The 25828-nt window shown below is 31.8% G+C and overlaps 1 protein-coding gene and 1 long non-coding RNA gene across 2 annotated transcripts; both read right to left on the bottom strand.

Annotated features, from left to right (window-relative positions):
• Positions 1-6163: 6163 nt before the first annotated feature.
• LOC127721232 (uncharacterized) lies at positions 6164-17324 on the bottom strand. Its single transcript, XM_052227910.1, has 5 exons — positions 16039-17324; positions 13592-13622; positions 11983-12260; positions 10206-10233; positions 6164-9446 (listed from the first exon to the last, which is right to left on the bottom strand). The coding sequence occupies exons 1-5, from the start codon at positions 17260-17262 to the stop codon at positions 9154-9156; spliced, it is 1854 nt and encodes a 617-aa protein (XP_052083870.1). The 5' UTR covers positions 17263-17324; the 3' UTR covers positions 6164-9153.
• Positions 17325-17740: 416 nt separating this feature from the next.
• Positions 17741-24525, bottom strand: LOC127722348 (uncharacterized). Its single transcript, XR_007991707.1, has 4 exons — positions 24426-24525; positions 22047-22199; positions 19769-20299; positions 17741-17845 (listed from the first exon to the last, which is right to left on the bottom strand). It is a non-coding gene; the product is annotated as an uncharacterized LOC127722348 (long non-coding RNA).
• Positions 24526-25828: the final 1303 nt, after the last annotated feature.

The raw sequence follows: 25828 nt of genomic DNA on the forward strand, positions 1-25828 counted from the left end.
CTTTTTCTTATCGTTTCTACGAACTTATTTTTCAGAATTTGAAGGTTTTGGTTTCAGGAATCAGAGGTAGAGGTAATTTGACGTAGTTTCGTCAATATTGCTTAACGTTTTGCGACTGTATTTTTAAAGGATTGTTGCATTCATATTGAGGAAATAAAGAATTAATATTCCAAACATGATTTTGGTTTTGTTATATAGTTATATATAAAACTGAGAATGGAATATATGTTGACTTCGATATATATATAAATATAAATATTGGGCTTAATAAATCCCGTGCATTTGATTCACTCACAGGGTAAAACATTAAAATTGTCAAAGCCTACCTGAATTGAATATTATAGAGTCTATAACATATACTTGAAATATTTGTCAACAATTTATTGTATTTCGGTATATTAAAAATGTTGTCCATCGCATTTTGGTGCTGTTAAAGCCGTTTTGATAAGAATTTGTAAATTTTTCATGTTTTTGTACAATTTTTCATCAATTGCTTTCTCAACCCAAAAACAAATTTAATTGTATCCTGTATAAAAAATATAAACTTTAAATTTCAACACATTGCTGTTTCTGTTGAGAATGTCCTTATACATTTTTGGGAGAAATACGTATTAAAAATTTGTCGAATTTGCGGTATTCTGTTCTCTTTAGTCTTTTATTTATTTGTTAAAATGTAATTTTATTGTGAGAATCTTACAGTACATACATGTAGCTGTGAATCTGAGTATAAATAATAAAAGAATTTTTGAAATTGACTTGAATTGGTCTGAAATAGAATCAGAGTTAGTGGTCATCATGTAAAACTTTCAAAGGGATGACTTCAACTTTTTCCCTTGGAAACCTTGGGTTGAAAGCTTTCTGTGAGTAGAATTTTCTAATAAAAAGTATCAACCTCTGATTTTCAATGCGATAGCAGTAGTTAGTTTAACAGGTAATTGAAGGTCTGGCTTTGATTGCTGATACAGTTGATGTTAGGAGTTTGCGAAGAGGTTGGGTTGGTTCTTTGATCGACATTCAAAGAGGAACATTTAATAAACCTATGATTGGTCATGATTTTGTTGGAGTATATGTTGTGTTTCCAAGTGAAACAATAATATATTATATCGTTAACAATCAATGTAGATAAATTATGCACTTTTCATAGAAAATAGAGTTCTGTGGGATTTATCTACAGGACAAAATATTTGTCATGGAAGCAGGACAGAAGCTAACCCTCATTTGGTTCTCGGATGATAGATATAGCATCAGAGATCAAAGATCCATTCATTTTTTTTCAATTTGAGTCAATGAACTGACAGCCATTTCAAATTCGAAAAAGATATCTACGTATTCTTTTTTTTTTAGTGTGGTTCGTTTCCTTACATAATCCTGGAAAGTATAATAATATTGTATTTGTAATTTATGGAGTAAAGGTCAATGTTTTTTTGTTATTTTGTTTATCACATTTTGAAAAGATTGTTTTGTTGCTTAACGTCCAGTGACAAATATCATGCATCTTTAGAACGAAAATAACTTAACAATAAATGCAAAATCTAGGTCTTGTATTAGAGGCCGTTCGGGATGAAAGTCAGGAAAATTTTTTCAAAGAAGTGTTGTTTACTATATTCGATTTACGAGCAATAACCTGTATAGCCAGGATTATATATGAATGCGGAAATATCAAAGTTGCAATTAGGAGTTATATACTTGATGTCGGATATATCGGGAAATCAAGAACACGCGTTTTTAGTGGTATCTTATGTCGCAGTAGGTGTGATATATGTATTAAATATGACAGGTACAGTCAAATCATTTAAGTTGGTATTCAATTTTGGTTGAAAAGTTTTATGATAAACAATGCTGATAGATGCTGATGGCATCGAGTCCTTTGTTGGCAATTGAACTTGTAGATGGGATCGTTTTCTGTTACATCATATCCAATCTGAAATTCTGTGACTGGCAATATCAGAGATGAAATCTCTAAGTGTGTATTGGATTTAATGGGGATTTGTTACATTGGTTTCCAACTGTAAGTTTGACCAATGTACATCAGAACATGGGCCACAGTAAAAATCACCGTCCGAATAGTTCAAATGATAGAAGGGAACGAGGAATATTATCCTTACATTAGACATAACATACTAAGTTAGGGTTACATACACAAAAAAAGCACAAGTCAAGATTCTTGGAACAAGTTCCTTTAAAAATCAACACATATATTTGGAAACTTTTAATTAATCAAAGTAATAAAAAAAATCAATGCGTTATTTCTAGATGCCGAATCCGACGCACTAGTATGACATATAACTATATTTTGTAAAACAGTTATAAATGCATTTCACTTGCAAGTATTGTAGTGTTATTTATATGCTTAATTTGTCTTTAAATATTACAGTTCCGAATGTAAAGTCGTTTTCAAAAGGTAGAACATTTGATTGGATTTTTTAATGATTTATGTCTAATGTCTATGTATAGCGCTTTTATTTTATAGCATTTTATGTAGATATATAGTTATTAAAGCAATGTACAAGTAAAGATGTCTTCAACCACAACTTTAAGTAATGAACATTGTCTCCGATTTAAAAAACAAATGTTTTCCTCAATATTAAGAATCGGCTCTCTTCGTCACAAAACGCAGCATTTGGCAAAGATTAATCAATCATCAAATATTGAATTATGGTCATGGAATGCATTATCCTGTGATTTATCCAAAAAAGAGGAATACAAGTATTATAAAGCAATATTCTTTGGCCTTTCAAAAATTCAAATCATGTCAATTAAGTGAATTTCTTATTGTTCATTTCGAATTATAACGACGAATGTACCCATCTACTAGTTCTTGTAGTAAATTAAAGGCAGTTCGAAGCTCTTTGCAACTGATAAATGCATCAATCTACCTAAACCAAAATATCAATTAGTACACTACACATCTAATGAATTTAGTGAAAATATGTAATATGAGTTTGATAAAAACAAGATACTGTTCAATTTTAAAATATAACTACCGATGCTATGTAGGACCGATGCTATGTAGGACCGATGCTATGTAGGACCGATGCTATGTAGGACCGATGCTATGTAGAACCGATGCTATGTAGGACCGATGCTATGTAGGACCGATGCTATGTAGGACCGATGCTATGTAGGACCGATGCTATGTAGGACCGTAAGAATTCATACATGTGAAGCAGTTATCGTTTAATAACAAAATCATGAAAGTGCCGATGGAAAAACAAAATATTATTACAGTCTGTTAAATTGGTGACCTTTCAGAATAAGTTTTTTAAAAGATGGATCATATCTGAATTGACGGGATGTTTGATAAGTTTTCTCCATGTAAAACAAACTTCCAAACCGAATTATTGAAAATGTTAGAATAAATTTGTGGTGACGAAATCATTGACTTGGGAAAAATAACTTTGAAATAATCTTCTTTTTTCGTATTTTGGTCGATAGTAGTTGTTGGTGGTTTCTTTCAAATTGGAAAAATCTAAAAAGAATATTTTCACATTGTCTTCATTTATATATGCCACAATCTCAACTTTAACAGATGTATCTGCTATCAACACAAACATTATGTTTATATTTTACATTGGGATATTCATAGAAAGGGTTTTAAGTCAGAGTGTTGAAAATGAATAAAACTATTTATCACGTAACGTGCGGTGAAAAAAAAGTCAGATATATGATTTAGTGTTCAAGCTATCACTGAATTATTATAAGGTGTTACAAATTAAATGTACCATTTATTTATTTGCTTTTTGAATCACACAAGAGACCATGTACAGTTTGTTTTATATAAACATCTAGTAAAAGTTTAACTTCATATGTTTATGTTCTTCTGACTTTTCTTCTTACCCCCGTTAAGGAAAAATTATAAAATATAGTGACAAAATCATATAAAAAGCCGTATAAACTATTGCTGGTGTCCGTTAAACGCTTAATAAGGCTCGGATAGGCCTGACTTTTGAAAGGACCACAGATCTTGGTTGACAGTCATGATTGTTCCTATCTTTGTATGAAATGCCTCGATAAGCAATTTGATAGAATGGTCTTCCAATAAATGTGTGTGTGACTGAATCTGATGCGGTAGTTACAATTCCTTATGCAGTAATAAAATGTCAAAAACAACATGAATATGGGGAGATATTATTTATTTATTTATAATATCAATGTTTTATTCATTGTTCAATCATTCCGCAAAATGATTGAGTTCAGATTGGAAATAACTGTGCCATCTGAGGTTTTTCTAAATGTTCAGATGATTTTTTGTTCATACATATGATTGCATATCTTCTAAATCAAACATTAATAGTGGTCGATATTATCCTTTAGACAAATATACATGGAAGAATTTCTCATTGTAAAATCCTTAAAAAAATTACGAAAAAGTAGATGGATTTTCCTTTTCTGATATATTTCTTTCCTTAGTGGCAGAATATATAAAAATAAGGAGATGTGGTATGGTTCTCGATCAGACAATTATCAACCAAAGTTCAAATGAAGTGGATGTAAGCCATTATAGGCAATTTTACTGTCATCAATAATAAGAAAAATCCATACCATATGGTCGGCTTTAAAAGTCCCCGACATGAAAATGTGTAAGAATTCAATAGAGAAAACAAACGGCCCAATTAAAAAAAGAAAAACAATTTACGAAAAACAAATATAACAGACATGAACCAACGACAACCACTGAACTACACGCTCCTGACCTTGGACATGCACATAAAGAATGTGGCGGGGTTAAACATGTTTGTGAGAACTCAACCCTCCCTTAACCTGGGAGAGGTGTGTAACATTACAACATAAGATAAAATTGAGAATGGAAATGGGGAATATGTCAAAGAGGCAACAACCCGGCCAAAGAGCAGATAACAGCCGAAAGCCACCAATGGGGCTTCAACGCAGCGAGAAAATCCCGCACCCGGAGGTGGTCCTCAGCTGGCACCTAAATAAAAATGTGTACTAGTTCAGTGAACATGGACGTCATACTAGACTCCAAAACATATAAATGAACTAAAATTAAAAAAAAACATACAAGACTAACAAAAGCCAGAGGCTCCTGACTTGGGCCAGGTGCAAAAATGCGGCGGGGTTAAACATGTTTTGTGAGATCTCAACCCTCCCCCTATACCTCTAGTCAATGTAGAATAAATAAACACACAGCGATACGCACAGTAAAACTCAGTTTAAAAGACGTCCGAGTTCGATGTCAGAATAGGTAACAAAAGAAACTAGGCAAAATGACAATGATACAAACATTAACAAAGGACTACTAGCAGTTACTGACATGCCAGCTCCAGACCTCAATTAAACTGATTGAAAGATTATGTCCTCATCATATAAAAGTCAAGTTCAATCCCTCCCGGTAGGTGTTTAGTATCATACCATCATAAAATATATGAGAAGAACATAACCCGTATCATGCCAACAACTGGTTTTAGAATTAATGTGTTTATTTCCGATGCAAAGACCCTATGAGTGAATCAATATCAATACCAAAATATGCAATCCTTAATGACTTGACAACAGTATCGTAACTATAGCCCTTCCAAGAATACACAATAAAAATCAGTTAAAAAAGACTTTACTCATCAGATAGATACAAAGAGAAATAACGAAAACACAGAGTGGACGTGAACGGGTACTTATACATCCCTACAACAAAGTGACAATAAGAACAGATCAGAGAGTACTCGCAATCACTGACAGCTAGTTCAAAGCCAATAATATCTTATACAAAATCATGTATCTAAGACTAAAATATCAATAAGTACATATCCAACATACAATGGATTTATTTTAAAGACGTCATTAACAGTCAGTAAAAAACATGACCTTGTGCCATGCCAAACTATAGGTATCAACAGATTGTAGTACCGTGAAAGAACATATAAGTAATATTTAGTATCGTTTTAGATTATTTATTACAAAATCAATATTGATACAAATAAACACATTATTCAAAGATATAATTACAGTGTTGAATAGGTAACCTTTTAGAATACGCTCATTTAAAAGACTATTCAGTTTACCCGGATTCTAAATTTTTGAATGTGCTATTTTGTTTACAATAAGTTTTCTACAGGTACAGCCAAACTTGCAGACCAAATCTGTGTATCTATGGAATAATTTAGTAAATGTTTTAAGAAATTTATGGTAACGAAATTAACAATAGGTAAAGAAAAATCATTTTTTGTCGGAAATTTTTGTGTAGAGTTTCAGGTGTAATACTGAAATATCTAAATCTAAGAAAGGACAGTTATTGCTGTTAATATTTGATTTATTTAAAGTAAGTTCCTTTGGGTAAATTCCAGCAGTTTATTTAGAGATTTCTTGATTATGTAACGAAAAAATATCATCAAGATAACCGTAAGTGTTGTTTATTAAATTGACTTTATACGGTAAACTGAGTTTGGCCATAAATTGTGATTCAAAACAGAAAAGGAACAGGTATGCTTATAATGGAGCTACAACTTGTCGATACACTTTATTGACGAAACGTGCATACATGTAGTATAGTTGGTTAACTCAGTATTGAAGTGACTTCCCCGATTATAACAAAAGAAATACTTTATATATTATTTTTCTACAGCAAGGATATATACATATTCTGAATATGTAAACACTTTTACTAAATGCTATGACAAATAAAGATAACTGTTGAAGTATAATTGAACCTTTAATTTTATAACAAGCGGTATTTTTCATCAAGCATTTTATAACATTGTTTTTAAAGCTATGACGTCTGTTATTTGTGATGCTACTCTTTTTCATTGACTCAACATACAGAGAAAATATCAACTATTTTGTCTAATCCAATCACTGCGTCTGCTATTTTTTTTAACCATTTCTGAGCTACTTTATATTTCAAACAACTCTAAATTTGTTGATGTATATAGTCTGTTCTGGGCATTCCACATTATATTGTCTTCATATGTTGTTGAATACGTAGCTGTGTGAAATGTTCTATTGATATTGAATCGAGATAAGCTAGCGATATTGGAGTGAAGATGTGTCTGATTTAAAATATGGTATAATATTACCATTGTGTGTTTGTTCTCATGAACTTTTTTATTTGAGAGCTAAGATGTTGTCTGAACTGTTTTTTTTCTGTTTTGATAGGTAGGTTTCTAGTCTACTTATCAATATTAAGATAGAAGTGTTTGGAAAGATCTAAAAACAAGATAAACCCTGCCGCATAAACATGTGTCTGTTTAAAGAAAGGAAACTTGTCATCGGTCGCCTTAAGCAATGTCTTTTTTTTTTGTAAACTTTGGTGTTGATGTCCGATATTTGAATGTATCTGTTTCATTTACTTACTCTTTGTGTATCCTTGGGATGATTACAGCTTGACATAATGGATAGATCTAGACATATATCTATTATTGATGAATGTGTGTTGCCTTCTAGAAGTCTTTAAATATTCTTTGTCGAGCGTCGCTGTCTTATTGACAGTTATTCTACAAATCCTTTTATTCGCACATGTATTATGTTTACGCCAACATTCGTTTGATCAGCCGCTTATTATATTAATATGTATTATATGGAGACAAATTTTCCAAAATTGAAAAAAAAAAATCTCAAGGATTTAATGTTTATACAAGATAATGGCATACACGACTAAAATTTCAATATGGTACAAAGGATGAAAAAAAGCTAAGAAAACTGATTAAGAAGTTATTAAATAGTATTAATGGAATGGTTTATGTTAAAATGTCTATTATATCATGGTTAAGAACATTTTGTGATAATTCCCACTCGTCTGCGAAAATTGATAGTTGCAAAAAATATTGAGGAAGCTGCTACTTAACCTTTTCTGGAGACTTTGTTATATCTCATTTAAAAAAAAAAGTAAATGTTACGCGATGCAAATTGGAAAAATACAACTGAAAAATGTAAGCTGTTCGTCAATAAGTCAACTTTATTGCCAGTCTCATTTTTTCTAAATGATAATTAAAAATCAGATTTCAATTATGAGGCCTTTTTTTGTTACTTTTCTGCAAAAGCTGTTAACAGATATTATACACTCTCATATGTCGAAACTTGGTATCCGTGCCTTAAATAGCGTGTATGATGGAGAATAAGGACGTCAAAGGGATTTCATCAGTAACTTGGTCGTCAATGACAGAGAAAAAACATTGGGAAAATTGATTCTGATCGTAGAATTGACATTTTGACTAGCAGTCTGGTTATTGTCGATGATACTTCTTGTTTCGTATCACATAGATCGACTTCTATTTTTACATATATCGGTACCTTACGTGTGAAAGAATAGATCGACGTCTTAAAGCTTTGCTTTTATGTAAATAAAAAATGGAACAACACTACAACTATATGTCTGGTTTATTTCATTATTCGTAGGAGCATTTTAAAATCTTCTGAATGGGAAATACTTTGTAATAGAAATTGTATTTTAAAATAATAAAATAAAACACATTCATACTGAACAGTGATATCACAACATCATGTTAGAAATGTAAAATGCAGAAAAATATTCCACTGCTAAAAAGTGGACAGTTGTTTCATTGGAAATAATACTACATCTCCTTATTTTTATATGAATGTGAGTTTAATGTCAGATTCGTTGATTTTTATTCTTTGAAAACACTTTCATCAAACGTGCTGTATTGGTTGTCAATAAAAACTGAACATTGTATTGGTGTCCCTTTTAGAAATTTCTTTGTATGAACAGCTTTTTTAAGTATGACATGTATCATCAGGCCTTTTATTTTCAATAGCATTACATTTTATGTTTGTATCCATAGGATTGAACTCACTGCTGCATTAATTTAAGAGAGGAACATAAGTCATTCTAAGCCAACCATTATCAGATACGCTGGATATTTTAAGAGAAAAAAATGTATAGCACATTTAACATGTTTTAACGCATTGCAAACAATTAAAGATAATGATTGATTTTTGAAAATCACAAAAGTAGACTTATGATAAAATAGAGAATGGAAATGGGGAAGTTGTCAAAGAGACAACAACCCGACCCAAGAGTAAATAAGAACAACTGAAGGCCACCAATGGGTCTTCAACACAGTCAGAAAATCCAGCACCCGGAGGCGGACTTCAGCTGGCCCCCTTAACAAAAATGTGTACTAGTTCAGTGAAAATGGACGTCATAATAATATTTATAAAACCATACATTTATTAGTACTTTGATTATGAAAGCTTTGATGTGTCACGTAAATATCTGACTCCACCTGAGTTGACTCGCTCAAGCGCCATCATTAAGCTATGTATGGTCTTGACTTTGGATTGTCTCTTCCACTTCCCCAAAATGTCTTCCACCAAACCAGGTAAATCTTTCTGAAACTTGAACAAACTCTGCTCTACATCAGTGAAGCTTAATCCTAGTTCTATACCCAACTGCAGTGGACAATTTCCAATATGATTTGACAGTTCCTTCAAATGAAGGTCACTTGGAATGGCTTGCAGATGGAAGTCCGCAATTTCTGAATCAATGAATATATATACAAATAATCAACAAACACATAAGTCATGTTTTAATTAATGAAATTGAATATGGCGAAATGTGCAACTTATAATGATTTAAAAGAGGCAGCAGTAGTTTACCGAATTAGACCTCGTAAGTCAATTTTGAAAATAAGGATCGAGGTAAACAACAACAAATTCACACTGAATTGAACTGTCATGATAGACAATAGGACACAATCGGTTAATATACAGGTCAGATAATTTTTCGGATCTGTGGCGATGCACACATCATATCGGTCACCTAAACGGGATCGACCGTTAATTTGTTGACGCACAAATTAATCTTAAATGAGTAGTGTATTTTGCGGGAAATCGTAAGACCCATGTTAAAGAACACTTTTCAAATGTTATACTCGTACTTAGTTAAACAGGTTTCGAAAAAGCAAGAACAGAAATCACATCATAAGATGGAAAATATTTGCAAATGCTGCGTTTGTAATATAATTCAAGAACATTATTCATAAAATTTGTAAAAGCTTATCCAAATGTTCAATGCTTTAACACAAAATTAGAAAGCACACACACAATCATAATGGCCCTTGATTGAATTCACCTAGCTACAATGTTCCCTAAACAGGAGTAAATTTAAATCAACACTTCGAAGTTAATTAAGTTAGTAAATGTTTATTATTAATCATTTATAATTCAATGTAATGTAATATTTTTCTTTGATTAATAATCGCTATGTAAGTATAGTTCCCAAGCCTGTTACTTACCAAACATCTTAGTCTTTTCTCTGAAAACCTATTAAAATGAAAATGAAAAGGATCATAACTTACGGCCCTCAACAATGAGAAAAATTCATACCGAATAGATACTTTCTTTTTTGTTCAATGTTAAAATGGAAGTATCGTGAAGTGTACGACAGAAGATTAAACTTTTAGTTATATGTTATTGCAAACTCTTTATAATAATAATAAATAGTGAAGCTGCTAGTCAAATGTAAAAAAAAAAAGTACTGAAAATATAAAATATTTGATTTACTCTCTTTAACATGGGAATTCATTATACAGAATGAAGTATTTCCTTTGACATCATAATACAACACAGAAGAAAATAAGCAACATGTAGTGCAATATCTTTTGAAAATGATGAATCATCAAATGTAGAATATTAGTCATATTAATTCGTTGATCAATGTATAAGTAGTCGGCTTGGAATCTTATTCAGCAGTAGAAGTGCCATGACTTCTATTTTGAGAATCTGTATACTACATTGTAGATCATCAATTAAACCACAGTAGCTGTATTTGAAAATAATTTGTTTTTCATTTAGTGTTACTAGGATATTTCAGATAGTATGTGAAAGGTTGAGCAAGGAGTTGTATTTGTCGTAATGAAATCCCCAAGAATTTCAAGTTCTAACATACTTTCCAGTGAAAAAACGCTTTATCATATTAGTGCATCCAAAGCGCTTTTCTATATTCATCTTCATTAGAAAAGTAACAAAAAAAACAAAAAAAAAAAAAAAAAAAAAACACCAAGAATTTATCATAGTTGAAACTAGCTATAATGACCAACATGATCTTATCAAGAATAGCAAAACTGATCAAAGATCAATATTACTTTAGTTTCTAAATTTAGTTTTCTAAAATTATAAACAAATTCACATCTGTGCAAGATTTGTTGATAAATGGAAAGGATATTATAATCTTCACATATAAGAACAGATATGTTAGTCGTGATAAAACTATGACGTCCTTAACATGTTGAAATCAACATATTCAGATTGAAATATTTTTTTTTTTAATTTTGATATACATTAGACAAAATAAGATGTAAGCCCAGACATAAACTATTTTAGCAAAGTTATATGAGATCGACCATTGTATTTTGAACAACTGAATATGAAATGAACCGTGTTTAGGTGTTCTTTTTTTATTAAACACAGCAAAATGTTGTTGGCTTTTAGGTCCTGCATTTCTTAAAGTTTAACTTGCATATTATTTATTGAAAACGGCAAACACTTGGCAATTTAGTAATATATATGAATCTAGAAGATGAAACTGGAATCATAAAAGTAAATGTATTTCTTTAAAGATGTGTCCTATTTAAAGAATTAGTTTTACATGTCAAAATACTGCTTGTCTCAGTTACAAAATATACATAGGAATCTAATGTTCAGTAGTTGTCGTTTGTTGATGTGGTTCATTAGTGTTTCTCGTTTCTCGTTTTTAGATAGATTAGACCGTTGGTTTTCCTGTTTGAATGGTTTTACACTAGTAATTTTTGGGCCTTTTATGGCTTGCTGTTCAGTGTGAGCCAAGACTCCGTGTTGAAGACCGTACTTTGACCTATAATGGTTTACTTTTATAAATTTTGACCTGGATTGAGAGTTGTCTAATTGGCGTTCATACCACATCTTCTTATATCTATATATAAATGAAGCAGAGTATGCGTATACGTGATTGTGACAGTATCCAAACAATAAAAAAACGAAAGAAATCCAGAGTTCATATATAATGAATTTATATTTTCAGGAAACACTCTGTACCTGACATATCAGGTGGCCATTCAGATTCACTGCTATCAAGGCATCGGAAAGGTCTTTCAAAGACGGATTCTCCCTGGAATGTTTCCATGTGTTCAGTGCCATCGACATGATGCCCTCTGGACTGTGACCAGCATACATATATTCAGTGTTTTCCCATTTGTTCTTTTCCATTCCCAAGTTAATAAAAAATTCTTCAAATGACCGAATTCCAATCTGACCTCCCAACCTAACAAGGTGCTTATCACTTGGTTCTGTTTTCAGTTCATTTACGTCGAGACCTTAAAATAGTAGTTTATCTGTAATCAGCTATTAACAATGAATTTAATTAGCTAAATCTAATACCTTCAAAGTAAAGAGATAAAAAACAAAACTAGTATTGTCACTTTTTTCAAATCAAACCACATAAAATAAAGATAATAATTTGGATTGTAATTGGTCACATCTTAACTAACACCATACTTGAAATGTATCCTGCAAACATATAGTGTTCATATTCTTTCCAAAATTTGAGCTACGAAGCTAGAACTGCAAGTTGTAGGGGAAAACACTTACATGATATGGTCACATGAAAGTTGCAGTAAACAATTTTTTTTCTATTTATAAGTTTTTTACAAATATTTTTACTTTTTCAAGTCGTTCTCATTATTGACGGAGGATCACATATTCGTTAAAACATATTTTATGAAGTAAGTCTTTCTTTCAAAGTGGTTGTCCACTCATCTTTTTCATAAAAAATTGTAACATTGGACTACTATGTTGCTTAGTATAGATAAGAAGATGTGGTATGATTGCCAATGAGACAACTCCCCTTCCAAGTCACAATGTGTAAAAAGTTAACAATTATAGGTCTCAGTGTGTATTAAACTATCTGTGTTTGAGCAATTGCAATGTGTATAAATCAGTATAAGGAATGAGTCTATCGACAAGTGAGCGGGACGGATGTCAACACCACAATCTATGTTTCATAATAGTGATATACCAGTTACAAATATATTGTGTTCTGAAACATTGTGAAATATTTTTGAATTTCCCAGAAATTTAAATTCTCTGGAAGATGACTCTTTAGTCCGAATCATAAATTGTCAAGACTTAATGGACTGTTAGGCGGTCCACTGGTGCATTTGAAGATTTAAGTTTATCAATTTATGTGAAAACAAAATATAATTTAAAAAAAAATTATTACAGTCGTAATAAACAGAACTCACGCCCATCCCCCCTCCCCACCCTCCGCCAAAAAAAGTAACAAAAAGACTCTACGAACAACAAACAATTTAAGACAAGTTTTTCCTATCTTTCAGCATCAAACCAGAAACCAATAATCTAGTGGTTGTTATTGTCTTCGTTCTGCTTTTATTGTTTTTCGCTCTTTGTTGTAGTAAATATCAGGCAATCGCTGAATATGAATTAGGGCTGTGCTGGTTGTTTAAGGCCGGCAAACAATATACAGTTAGCTATAAATTAAAACTCTTTTACAGATATAAGTGTCAGGAATTTCCTAAAACAAAGTTATCCCGTAATGTACATGTAAATAGGTTACTCATATATGACTATCATAAAGCATACAATTCAATTTTATGCACGACGGTCTAAATATGTTTTCTATATTTACCTTTACATTCACGTCCGCATGTCTTTTGGCTCTGAAATTGTTTAAAATTGATGGTTTAGTGAAACACATTTTCTTTTGTATGTTGATTTATGTAAAGTAATCGTAATGTGTGAAATCCATTTTAAGTTCGACACTATTTGTATTTTTTTTTCAAATACCTTGCAACCGACCGGTAAACAATTATTTACTATGTGACACTACAACTTGTAACATATCATCTATATCCCCTGACAAATGTAGGGATAGTAAAAAACGTTATGATCCCTGACAAATGTTTTATTATCATTTTGCTAATTACTTTTTCATATTAAGTTTTTTTTTTACATTTAATTTATGATTTGATCTTTAATAATTAAAATCTTTTAGTAATGATAAAGTAAATTGTTGTTATATACTCATAAGTTGTTATACTAATTTCATAGCATATTTCATAAACTTTATATTAGATTAATTGCAATTATCTGGTTAGGTATACATTTGTCTAATCACGGTTGTCCTGTCGGAATAGCTATAGCTTTAACTCGCTGCTACGTGAACGTGAGCTCTTTGTTTAAGGCTCAGGGATCTATTTTTGTTAAACACGATTGTATTAAGTTTAAATTGCTCTTTTGTATTCATCATTTTGATAATCGGTGTTAAATAATACTCCCCATTTACTTTTGATAAATTTTCGTATACAAACAGATTTTTTTTCGACCTGAATTTGGTAGCCTTTATGTAGTTTGTAAATAAATTGTGTTGTTGAATCAACATTATTTCTCTTTTTGCTCCAGTTACGAATACAAAATAAAACGGATTGAAAATAAAATAGTCTTGATATAGTATATCTCTAAAAATACAGACTTATATACATTTATATAATATGCGAGTTGTTCAACATAGAAGCCATTCATAGTCCCCACAACTGCACAAAATAACTTGACTAGTTGCACATAATTGCTACTGATTAATGCATGCACTGAAATAATCTGGAAACTGCAGTACAGAACGGTGACATATGCATTTAAACAGGTTGTTATTGTGTTTTTGACCTAAATTGTGATTTCAATCGTAGGCTTTTTGATAATATTAGTTATGACTCGACGCTATACACTATAAGGGTATATAAACCAAATCAACAGCCAGTATAATATAGTGTAGCAAAGTCTTGGTTCATACTTAAATACAAATGGTATTCACATTTAGCTGATTGGTAATTCTAAATGAAATATAGTTCAAAATTATGAATACTTATTCATGTTATTGCTGACATTTTTATGTCTGCATGATGCTATTCAGCAGATCGATTACATTTTGAGATGTTTTGATTTAATAGACCAAAAACAATCGAATCATGTCTTCTTTCATTTTCAAAGTGTAATAATGTTGATGAGATATTCACAGTTATTTCCTCTCAAATGTCACTCTTTATTCATTATCAGTAATATAATATGACGCACGAATGTAGGAATAGTTTTGACAATTGCGAATTGTAAAACTAAAAGGAAAGAACACATAAAAAGGACCAAAACAGGATAACAAAAATTGTCTAAGATCAATTCTTCTTCGTATTTACAACCTTAGTTTTGGAAATAATGCACACTATGAACAGTGCATTTTCAAAACATGTTTAATATAAACTGGAAAAAAAGCAGTTTATCTGGTGAATTGGTTCCTGATGTAATTTGAGTCCATGAGCAGTGGGACAACGTCAATGTAGTAAAACACAAATTACTTCATGTGGTTTTGGAAAGCTAAGCAAGTCTTGCTTTTTCTACTGTAAATTAAGATATTAATGCAAATCTTCGACGACTGTCCAAACTGACGTTATAATAAATGCATTTCAGTCAATATTAAAAAAAAAAAATCTTAAAAAAACAAATTCTAGTTTGACTGATATCAATCCAAACTTTGTTTGAGGTCAAAGGCCAAATAAAGGTCAAAATGACCCTCTTTTACTGTGTGATACACTCCCCACAATGCATATCTGGAATAGACTGCGGTATTTGGCAAAATCGTTCGGAATTTTGTGTCTTCATTGCACTTTATTTGGCATTTTTTTTTTGTGATTTGAGCGTCATTGATGATGTCTTTTGCATACGAAACGCGCGTCTGTCTTATCAAATGTTAAGCCGAGTATCTATGATGAGTGTATCCACATACCAAATTTTGTCAGTTTAATTTCTTGTGTACAACAGTTATGTATTGGAAATGTTTTCGACAATGTGTTACTATCATATGGGTCATAGGTCACAGAAAAGGTCTTCGTGACCTGATTTTGGTATCGGACTAACTGTCGTCCCATGACGCATCTGCTTATTAAGTTTGTTCAAGCTGAATATTATGGTACAACTGTTACGCCCGGACACGACGCAGGGCTGACAATCAGACAGACAGTCGAACAAAGTGATTCATATGTAACCTCATATTTTGTTTTCTAAGGGTATACATAACAAAAAATGCCTTACCTTGTTGAAGACCCAATATCGTAAGTATCTTGTTTCGTGTACCTTCCCATTATCACATATCCATTTGTCATTTGTCAAGCTTTCTTGCGAAGATATAAAGCAAACATATCTGTCGCATGGAATCCCTAATTCTATTGTGTATAGTTCTGACACATTTGTTTGCTTCATTTTTCTGCCAAAGCTGTTATAATAGAATAAGAGGGACGACTCGAGATTCTTTGTTAGACATTCTTGTATGCTTGCTGCCACATCGGGTGATATATCAAGTAATGATTGCTGATTTGCCAAGGATATCAAAACTCGATTATCTTCCAAACATATTCTGATTTCATTTTCCTCGTTCACATTCAACACTGCAGCCTTGTGGTAAAGACACGGTTTTTGATTTTTATATTTCAATGGCCAAGCATTGAGTGCTGCGCCAAGTACTTTGTAAGCCAATGCAGTAGGAATAGAGTGCAGAGATAATGAATACCTTAAACATATCGTTTGTTGTATCTGATTGTCGAAGGAATTAAAACCAAATGGTTTAGAAACTTTGATCATGCATGGTACGAGGTAAACATCATAGACAGAAGTTTGTGTATTCGCCTTTGGAATAATCAGAATGTCCAAATGTATAAGGAGCTTTAAAACAAATTCTTTAATGGAATCATCTGGCATATATTCATGTAAATGATTTTGTTGCCAAAGCTTCAAAAGATCTTTTTTGTCGATTTTTCCGGTGTCGGTCAATGTTTGCAGTATAGATTTGAGATCTTTCTCTGCTGGAAAGAACCTCTCATCTGTAACGAATGATCTCAATATGTTTACTAATGCAGGAGGGTGAATAATGATGAATTTGTCTAACCCATTTCGGTTGTAATACATCAGCTTACCAAGAGAGTGCTGGACCAATAGGAAATCATCCAATTGACCTTCTCCTAAAGCAAGATCGTCATTCAGCTTGTTGACATTTAGGAGGTCTTTCTTTGTAATGATGTTTATATTCTTCATTCTCATGTTGGAGATTTGTAACTGTAACGGAACCCATTGCATAGGTCTTCTCTGGCCCCAGGACGATTGCTGCATCGCAAACATGACAACCTGATCTGTCATGTGTTGTATTTCAACGTCGTGTTCATCAATTCCATTTATGAAATATACTGTATCAAGGTGAATGTGTTGTCGTTTCTCATGCTTGGAGAACATCTGTTTAATATCATTGATGAAGCTCTCTGTCATCTTTGTGGTGTCTTCCTGAAAAAAAATAACGAATGCTGGTGGAGGAATGTTTTATAGTTATCTCTATCTTTTTATCAGCTGTTTTTTGTACCACATTAGAAATAGATTTTCTGCTTATGTCTGTATAATTGAAATCTTTTCAATTTTCTCTTTACCGAGTTTTGCAGATTGTCACGATGCTTTCTTGCTGTATTTATTTCTGAGAGTATTATATCTTGTTATGAAAGTACAACTATAACTAGTTTGTATAAGTGTTGTTTGTTGTTTAAGGCCATTCGATATCATGCTTTTGATCATTTTTACTCTTTGTATTAGTAAGGATATTATATAATTGGTAATCATAGTACCTATCCTTAATTTAGATTTCTTCTATACTTACTGTTAGATCACTTACCTAATATGACTTTTTAGTTCATTAATCTTTTGTTTACCAAAATTACATGGAGTACAAAACTATGTGACTCAGACTGTTGATTTACCTTACACTTGTCTCTGTGTGTTGCAGCAAAGAGAATCATCGGCATAATGTCTTCAGAATTATCAGTGTAGGTCAAAATTGAATCAACCCAATGTTTGAGTATGGCTAAAATGAATTATGAAATCATTGATCGACCCGGTATGACTTGCAGTCACAACATTTGTTTAAGGAGGTCATCATGATGATGATAATAGTGCTAATAATAATATTTGAAATAATAATGTGTAATATATATATGTAAATCGGTAGAATATTATTAATAAGGTGAATGCACATATACATGATACATAAATGATAAATATCCCCATATATTTATATATCAATAAATAAACATGTCATCCATGTCGCAGTTTAATTAAATTTAAAACATTAGTTCAGTTGATCAGCATTTGTTGTCACAAAGCGAAACTCATTATCTTACTATTGCATTCCTTGTTTCTTCTGACTACTCAGATATTATGATTTGCATTTAAATTCCGATTTCAATCATGCAGCGACACGAATTTTACACACACACAAAAATAAAAATCATACAACATGCTGTTTTCAATAATATTCATGTGCTATTAACCATTTTTCCTTTCACAGCGTAAAGACCCCTCCCCCCCCCCCAAAAAAAAAAAAAGAAACAAAACAAATCAAAACAAAACGAAACAAAACAAAACAAACCAAAACTTAAAAAGGTATTTAGAAATTAAATTAAATCTAGGACAACAACTGGCGTGATACTTGCTTGTGGGTAAGTATTATAACTGTTTATGGAAGACTTAAACTAAGATTGTAGTCATTGATTAAGCTGAATCAATTTAAATGTAGGTAACAAAAAGGATCACGTATAAGGTCGATGTTGAAAGTCTATAATACCGTATTATAAAGAGAAAAACAAGTACAGAATGAAAACAATAGTTTATAAAGTTCATGCGTCTGTCGTGATCACCAAGAGCTCAAAACCGATTGTTTGGTGTATGAGGTGAAAACAGTAGCTGAATGACTAAACATAAAGATCTACAAATAATAGCCGAATCAATCTATGGTCAGCTTTAACTGAAGGAGGTTGAAACCTTAATTCATAATCATATCTAAATTCATAAACGGACAGTTACGAAAGTGTTTTTTTTAATCATGTCAGTACTGAAGCATTGACTTTTGAGCTGATGATACCCTCGGGGAATGGTAGATAACCAGCAGCAGTATCGACCCAGTGTTGTAAAAATTGAAAACAGCGCTTTATAAATTGTGCTTCCGATGCGTTTTTCTGGATTACCTTCATCAGGAACGATCAAGCCGAATATTTGAAGGGAAATTAAGTATAAGAAAGAGTTGAGCAGCTATGTGACCATCAAGGCTATTAAATAGTAGACGATACCTTTGCCTGTAGGCGTTGAAATCCTAGTTCCTAAATCATTTCCTAAATTATAATAGGACATTAAAAAAAACAATATTTGTTATGAATCATGTCAGTAGCGACGTGTTTACTTCTAAACTGATGATATCCTGGGGGACTGATAGCCCGTCAGCAACGGTATCAATCCAGTGCTGTATAAAATGAAGGCAAACTTTAAGTGTTCCATTTAAACATTTTTTAAGTTACCGAAAGAGAAAAACTTCAAATATCTGATCTGTTGATCATTCAATCTTATAATTATTATGCTGTATATTGATAACAGAGAAGACAGCAGAAAGAAATATTTGTTATTATATAAACTGTTATTCATATTATATAGTGACGCTTCTATATTTTTTATGTAAAACAAAATCGTTCAAGCCATTTACCCACATTATGATGCAAATTATTCAAATTGAAAAAAAAGAATGTACAATGCAACGTTAATTGAAGGCAACAGCTGTCTGGGATGAAACACAACCAATCAAGTTATACTGTTATAAGTATAACGTAAGAGTTTGAACGTTTTCTAAACTAGAAAGCCAGTTTCAGTTCAGAACAATACCAACTACTATGCATATATCATTTACTGGTATCATATGACTGTTTATATTATATATTTTCTACTTTTAGATACTACTTACATGCAGCAGTAACCCCCTCCGGATATTCGTCTAACTGTTTATGTAAACCAAATCTACCATCAAACATCAACAAAAATGATCCCTGGTGTTGTATGAAAAGTTGATGTGTCATATCATATGATTTTTGGCCACCGAAATCTATTAGATCTGACGGTGCTATTTCAATTTTGTACTGTCCATTTCTAACTTCATGTAAAATATCTGATTGAAGTTGCAGTTTCTGGCAATCTAATGTTTGAATCTCGTGAGCTGTTGAAGGCATATCTGTTTTCGAAATTTGTGTACCTAACTGTTCGAGGTAAGACTTAGTCATTGCATCATGAGTCTTTGATGCACATTTGTCTGTTGAATGTCTGGTTGTCCTGTATTTTTCTTTTATATTTTCAGTTTGTTTAGAGCTTTCAATTGATGTTTGAACGACTGAATTCACCCTTTTTTGATTGGTTGTTGTTTCCGGTCTGGTAAACTGTTCGGAAAACTCTTCTGGTTTACCTCGAAGCATTTTTGCCAAAACCTCATGTCCCCGATCACCTATAATATATTACGTAATTGTCTGCTAAATACCGAACGTGAGCTATTCCCAAATATTACTATTAGGTCGAGTGTGAATTCGCAATGCTATACGAAGTGTTTCAGTTTTTATACATCCAATGCTCGTGTATTTAGTTATGATGTTTCTTTTGTGAGTCTTGTTATAGGGTGTGCTATGTCTTATCGTTTGTGGTACAAATTCTGTATTTTCGGTACATCTAACGGATATCTTATTTGTCAGAATAGTCGAGTAGTTCGTTTTCAGTGTTTTGGGGTAAAGTTGTTTGTTTTGAACTGTGTTTAATGTTAGGTTCTTCTTCGTTTTGCTTTATATTACAAGTATTTTATTTTTATTTTCTATAGCATGTAAAAATTAAGATACTGAATCATATATTTTATTTATATTATTTTACTTTGTGCACGGATGTTGATACAAGTTTGGATTTATAAGACAAACCAATATGGTTGGAAAGTTCAAATATTAAAACCGTTACAAACATAATTCTATTTTCATATATTTATCATGGAGATGTACGTTACTATTCTGTCATTTATGTATTTCTCTTTCCTGAATGTTCTTACATTTATTTGTACTGTATTCCTGTCATGTAAGGTTGTTATCTTAGCGGTATTTTTAAAATTGCCATATAAGCAGGATGATTCGCCACCTACCAAACTTGGTTCCACAAACCATTTTTAAAATGTTCTGATCCAAGTCAGTTATATGGCACTTGTTATCAAATAGTCCGTTTCTATGTATGTTGGCGTTTGCTTTTTTGTCGGTTCAGTGTTTCTGTTGTTCCTTTGATTTCCTCTAATAGTTGATGTGTTTACTCAGGTTTCAATTTGTATCCCAGATTTGTTTCGCTTAATTGAATAATGACTATTTGAAAACGGTATACTTATATATATATATAATTTAAAAAGAGTTGTAAACTATTGGAAAATGATCTAGATATGTTCTTACTTTTATTAAAGGTTATTTATTCTCTACTTGGATTTTATTATTTTTTAGATAAACTAGAACAGACCCGCGAAATCGCGGGCACTTAGAGCTTGGTGGAAAGTATGTAAACTTTGTAGGGAGAATTTTTGTAAAAGATATATCTGGAGAATTTCAGAAAGGGTATTAAAATTCATAGATACTTGGAGACAGGACAATTTTTTTAAGCCCTCTCCCTTTTTTCCAAAGTCCGTTATTTTTTAAGTTTTCTGTTAAATTCCATTTTTTTTTGCGTTTCTGTATACTATGAACATACGTATAAAATAAATAAAGTGTATTTGCTATTAACTATTATTTTCAAGTTTCTTCTCCAAGGCGATCACTGCTATATCATTTGTGAACATTATATAGAGTGTCTCTATCAACGCGAAAATTATTGTCCTGTCCCCGAGCACTCTTATGAAAATTATGTGCAAGTTTAAAACCGGAAGTCTTGTATGCCTTAAAAGTTGGTTTGATGACGGAAACAATATCCGGACGCCTTTATTTTCGTTTTTCTCCCAAAATAACCCAAACTGAATAGTCATAAGAAAAGATGACAAATGCGTCTATGCATGGTACCTATAGAACACTTAGACATGATGATTAATTTATTGTGGAAGGAAGAGAAGCGACACACAAAATGAGGTCTTCTCGTTTAATAGTATAGATACTGACCGGATTATTTTCTTAAAGCAACACATGTAGCGTATTTGAAAAAGGATAATTGAGATCACGTCTTAAATAACATAATTTAAAACATACCCTTTTTGAGCGGAAGCATTTTATTTCTTTCTATGTCAATACCGTTCCTTCCAAAAAATATGACAAGTCCGTCTGTTGAATTCCACTTAAGTGGAATTTTTTCTCCAATAAGCACGCTTGCAAGGGTACTTTTCCCTGCCCTACATGGACCACCTATTAATAAAAAAAATACTATTATATCTAAAATTAGTTTTTTAAAATGTACCTGTATTAGGATTCGGACTATAGCATTTCGTTACCTGTATACAACAAGTATACAAGCAAACCAGATTGATAAGGTAAAATTCCACTACGTATACGGACACAGTGTTCAAAAAACAAAAATCGGGTGTAAAACCCCATTAATGCACATTGTAAAATCATTGATTGTTCCTGTTTACACTTTGAAATAATTGGCTTTATCTTGTTGCCTATGAAAATAAATAAACCGAATGATTAATAATGGCTGCAATGAGTTAGGAAATTGTTCACAACCCGTTTTAAAACAAGTTTTCATGTAGAAATTAAAATCGACATCTGCAATATTAAATGAGTGACACATTATTTAACAGAAAACCCGGTTGTTGCATATGAAAATAAAGACCACCAACGAAACACTATGAACAAAAAAGATTTACCAAATAGACCACTTGCATGAAACCGGATTGTATTATACATTCAATAATGTCACAATCGAAAGAATAGAGCGAAATTGTGTTAAGATAAATGTATCTCAACTTTATGCATATTAACAGTTATTCAATTTGTATAAGACCAAATATAATTATGTTATATGTGGTAATTTCTTTGAGTAATAACATGAGCAACACAACGGGTGCCACATGTGGAGCAGGATCTGCTTATCCTTCCGGAGCACCTGAGATCACCCCAGTTGTTGGTGGTATTCGTGTGGCTGTTGTACCCCTTTTAAAGACATTTTTATCTATTGTGTTTGTTTTGTTCACACATTGTTGTCAATATAATAGAATTTGATGCGATTGTCATACAAGTGAGAGGTTCAGCTAGGTTAAAAACCAGGTTTAATCCATCATTTTTTACAGCATTTTTGTGATTTTACTTTTTAGGTTATGATTCTGATAATAAGCATAAATGCGATAAATTGTCTTCTTCAATACTTGTCTATTAGAATAAATGTTCGTTTATTTAAAACTTTAAAAATGAAGCTATTTCACAAACCGCGCCCTTTTTGAGAGATATATATAATAATTTAGATTTTTTTTTTATTTGTTTACCTACTGGTTCCACGATATGTTCTGTATGTTTCATTTCGTAGAAACAATAGCCTAGGTTTTGATGTGTTAAAAAACGTGGATGTGAACTTTTCATCCCATCATATGAGTGGAACACTTTAGGTAAAAAAGTATACTATGTGATAGCATTTTATGTTCAATATAAGAGGTTGGATATGCCGTGTTATTGGCAACTAGATTTTGAATTTCATAAATTTTCAAAGGTATTTAACACCGCATGTGTTAAATTCATGAAAAACAAGGACAAATATTAAAAATGTATATGTTCACATAATAAAAATAGGGGTCACATACTTCGTTTTGTCACTATATATAGCAACCACAGTGTCGTATTTTTCCGTAATAGGATCAACATTTCGTTGTCATTTACAATTTCAAATGAATCACGTTTACTGAACCTAGGATGATTTTTTAATTTGCACATTAAACATAAGATTTTTATATATAAATCTAAATGAAGGAATTTAGATGAAAGGATCATTGGTGTTTTGTTCTTAAAAAGTATGATTATTTCCATTCCGCAAAAAAAAAAAAAAAATACACAAGAATGACAAAAATTTCCTGTTTTCAAAAATATATACCATTGATTTTTTTTATACAACAATTTCAAGAAAGGAAGTACTATTTGCTGTTTCTCAAACAATTATCCAGACTATGGTTCCAAATTACCTTTGTTTTCTCTTTGCTATTAAGAAAAGAGTTGTCTTTCTATATAAAATCATATCTGAAATTATGATAAATATTTCAAATAGGACATTTCAATCATACATTCATAAAACAGAAAGTTATGTTTTCCCTACCTCTCTTTGATAGAAATATTGGATGTCACTAGTTCAGTTTAAACTATAAGTTGTATTAGTATTTTAAAAATAAGTTTTAAAAGGTTAAGTAATTAAATGGAAAGGATTTAACAAAAAAACGAACACATCAATACTATTCCATGTCAACACATAAGTGCAGATTTTTGTTATGGTTATCAAAAAACTAGGGGACGAAATGTCTATCATCAGATCCGTCGACGGAGTGGTTCCAAACCATGCATATAATATGATATGGCAGACGCGCGTTTCGTGTACCAACGATTATTCAAGGACGATCAAACGGAAATTTAATTAGTATATATAGCTACCTAGACTTAGCCGGTTCTCGTATGAAAGGAATTCTCCGTGTGAAAGCATACGTTGAAATTCAATAGCATCAACCAACCACGGGAGTTGTATATCCTTTTCTGAAAAAAAAACATAGTTTAATTAGATATAGGAAGATGTGGTATGAGTGCCAATGAAACAACTCTACATTTCACACACATAACTCCTTAGCTTATAACGAAACGATATGTCAGCGACACGATACTGCTGTTACAACCTATGAAAACATTGGTCATAAGAAATAACCGAACAAAATAAAAAACCAATTGTTCAGAGAACAATTGAAGGTCTTTCCACCCATAAAGATTTATTTTGATACGGAACTATAAAAATTAGGTTTAAAGTGTCATTTCCAGCGTCAAATGATTGCTTATTGTACGCTGATTAAAAAATATATGGTTTCTATACATTTTTTTTCTAAATAAGGGAGATAATTTGTCACTTCCGGTTTACTTTTTCAAGATCATAATGGCTTGTACCCTAAGGCTCTATCATGTAAACTATGAATTTAAAGCAAAGGCCAAAATTTAGAACGTTAAATTGATCTATCATCTTAACCTTATGTCAAGGTCATAAACTAAGGACCTCAAATCAAAGGACCCTAGGTCCTTAACATGTATTGTTAATGAATTATACCACTGTACGCATAATTTTAAATATAAGAGGCGCAAAAACTCTTGTTAGATTTCAGCGTATCCTTTCAACCAAAATAAATGACTTATGCCATGTTGTAACTAACAGTTTAGTATAAATATGTTGTCGATATATTATACTTTTTATTGAAAAGAAGTGAATATATGCCAATATCAAAATTTAGAATATGACCTTAACCTTTGACCTTGACCTAATTTTCTTTTTTATTGACCAAGAAACTCAAATCAAAAGACCCTAGGTCTCTTTCACTTATTGTTTACCAGTTAGAAATGCATATCACTTATATCAAATGCAAAAGGGGCAATAACTTTCATGTGCGGGTTCGAACTCACAACCTCAGTGTTGACTGGCTAGTGATTACAGTAGTAACTACTTAGACCACTCGGCCACCGAGGCCCCTTAAAAACTGTTCGATATTATATACCAAAAATATAAGCGACATCTTGGGAAACAATAATGCTGCGCAAAAAATAAACAAGCAGAGGATAAAAAATAAATAATCAAAAGGTCTTACCATGGAAAGATGGAAAGACCTAATGATTGGTTAATACAAATTACTATAGGAAAAACTGATGAATTAACACACCATCCTTAATTCTAGTTTTTGGAAAACAAGTTTGTCAAATATTTGACCGATCAAAGAAATGAATCTTTGTAATTCAGAATTATATAGTACAGTCACGGAAGTGTGCAACGTTGCTTCATATACATGTATATGAACCGTAAATTG

Source organism: Mytilus californianus, unplaced genomic scaffold, assembly GCF_021869535.1.
Source record: "Mytilus californianus isolate M0D057914Y unplaced genomic scaffold, xbMytCali1.0.p SCAF_12, whole genome shotgun sequence".
NCBI classification, from domain to species: domain Eukaryota; kingdom Metazoa; phylum Mollusca; class Bivalvia; order Mytilida; family Mytilidae; genus Mytilus; species Mytilus californianus.

What these genes read in the sequence shown, in the direction of transcription:
- LOC127721232 (XM_052227910.1), bottom strand. Translation starts at nt 17,262, where the DNA reads ATGACAGAGAGCTTCATCAATGATATTAAACAGATGTTCTCCAAGCAT. An exon ending in GATATTGGGTCTTCAACAAG is followed by an intron (nt 13,623 to 16,038) that starts GTAAGGCATTTT and finishes AAACAATTTCAG; the next exon opens with AGCCAAAAGACATGCGGACG. An exon ending in ATGCGGACGTGAATGTAAAG is followed by an intron (nt 12,261 to 13,591) that starts GTAAATATAGAA and finishes TACTATTTTAAG; the next exon opens with GTCTCGACGTAAATGAACTG.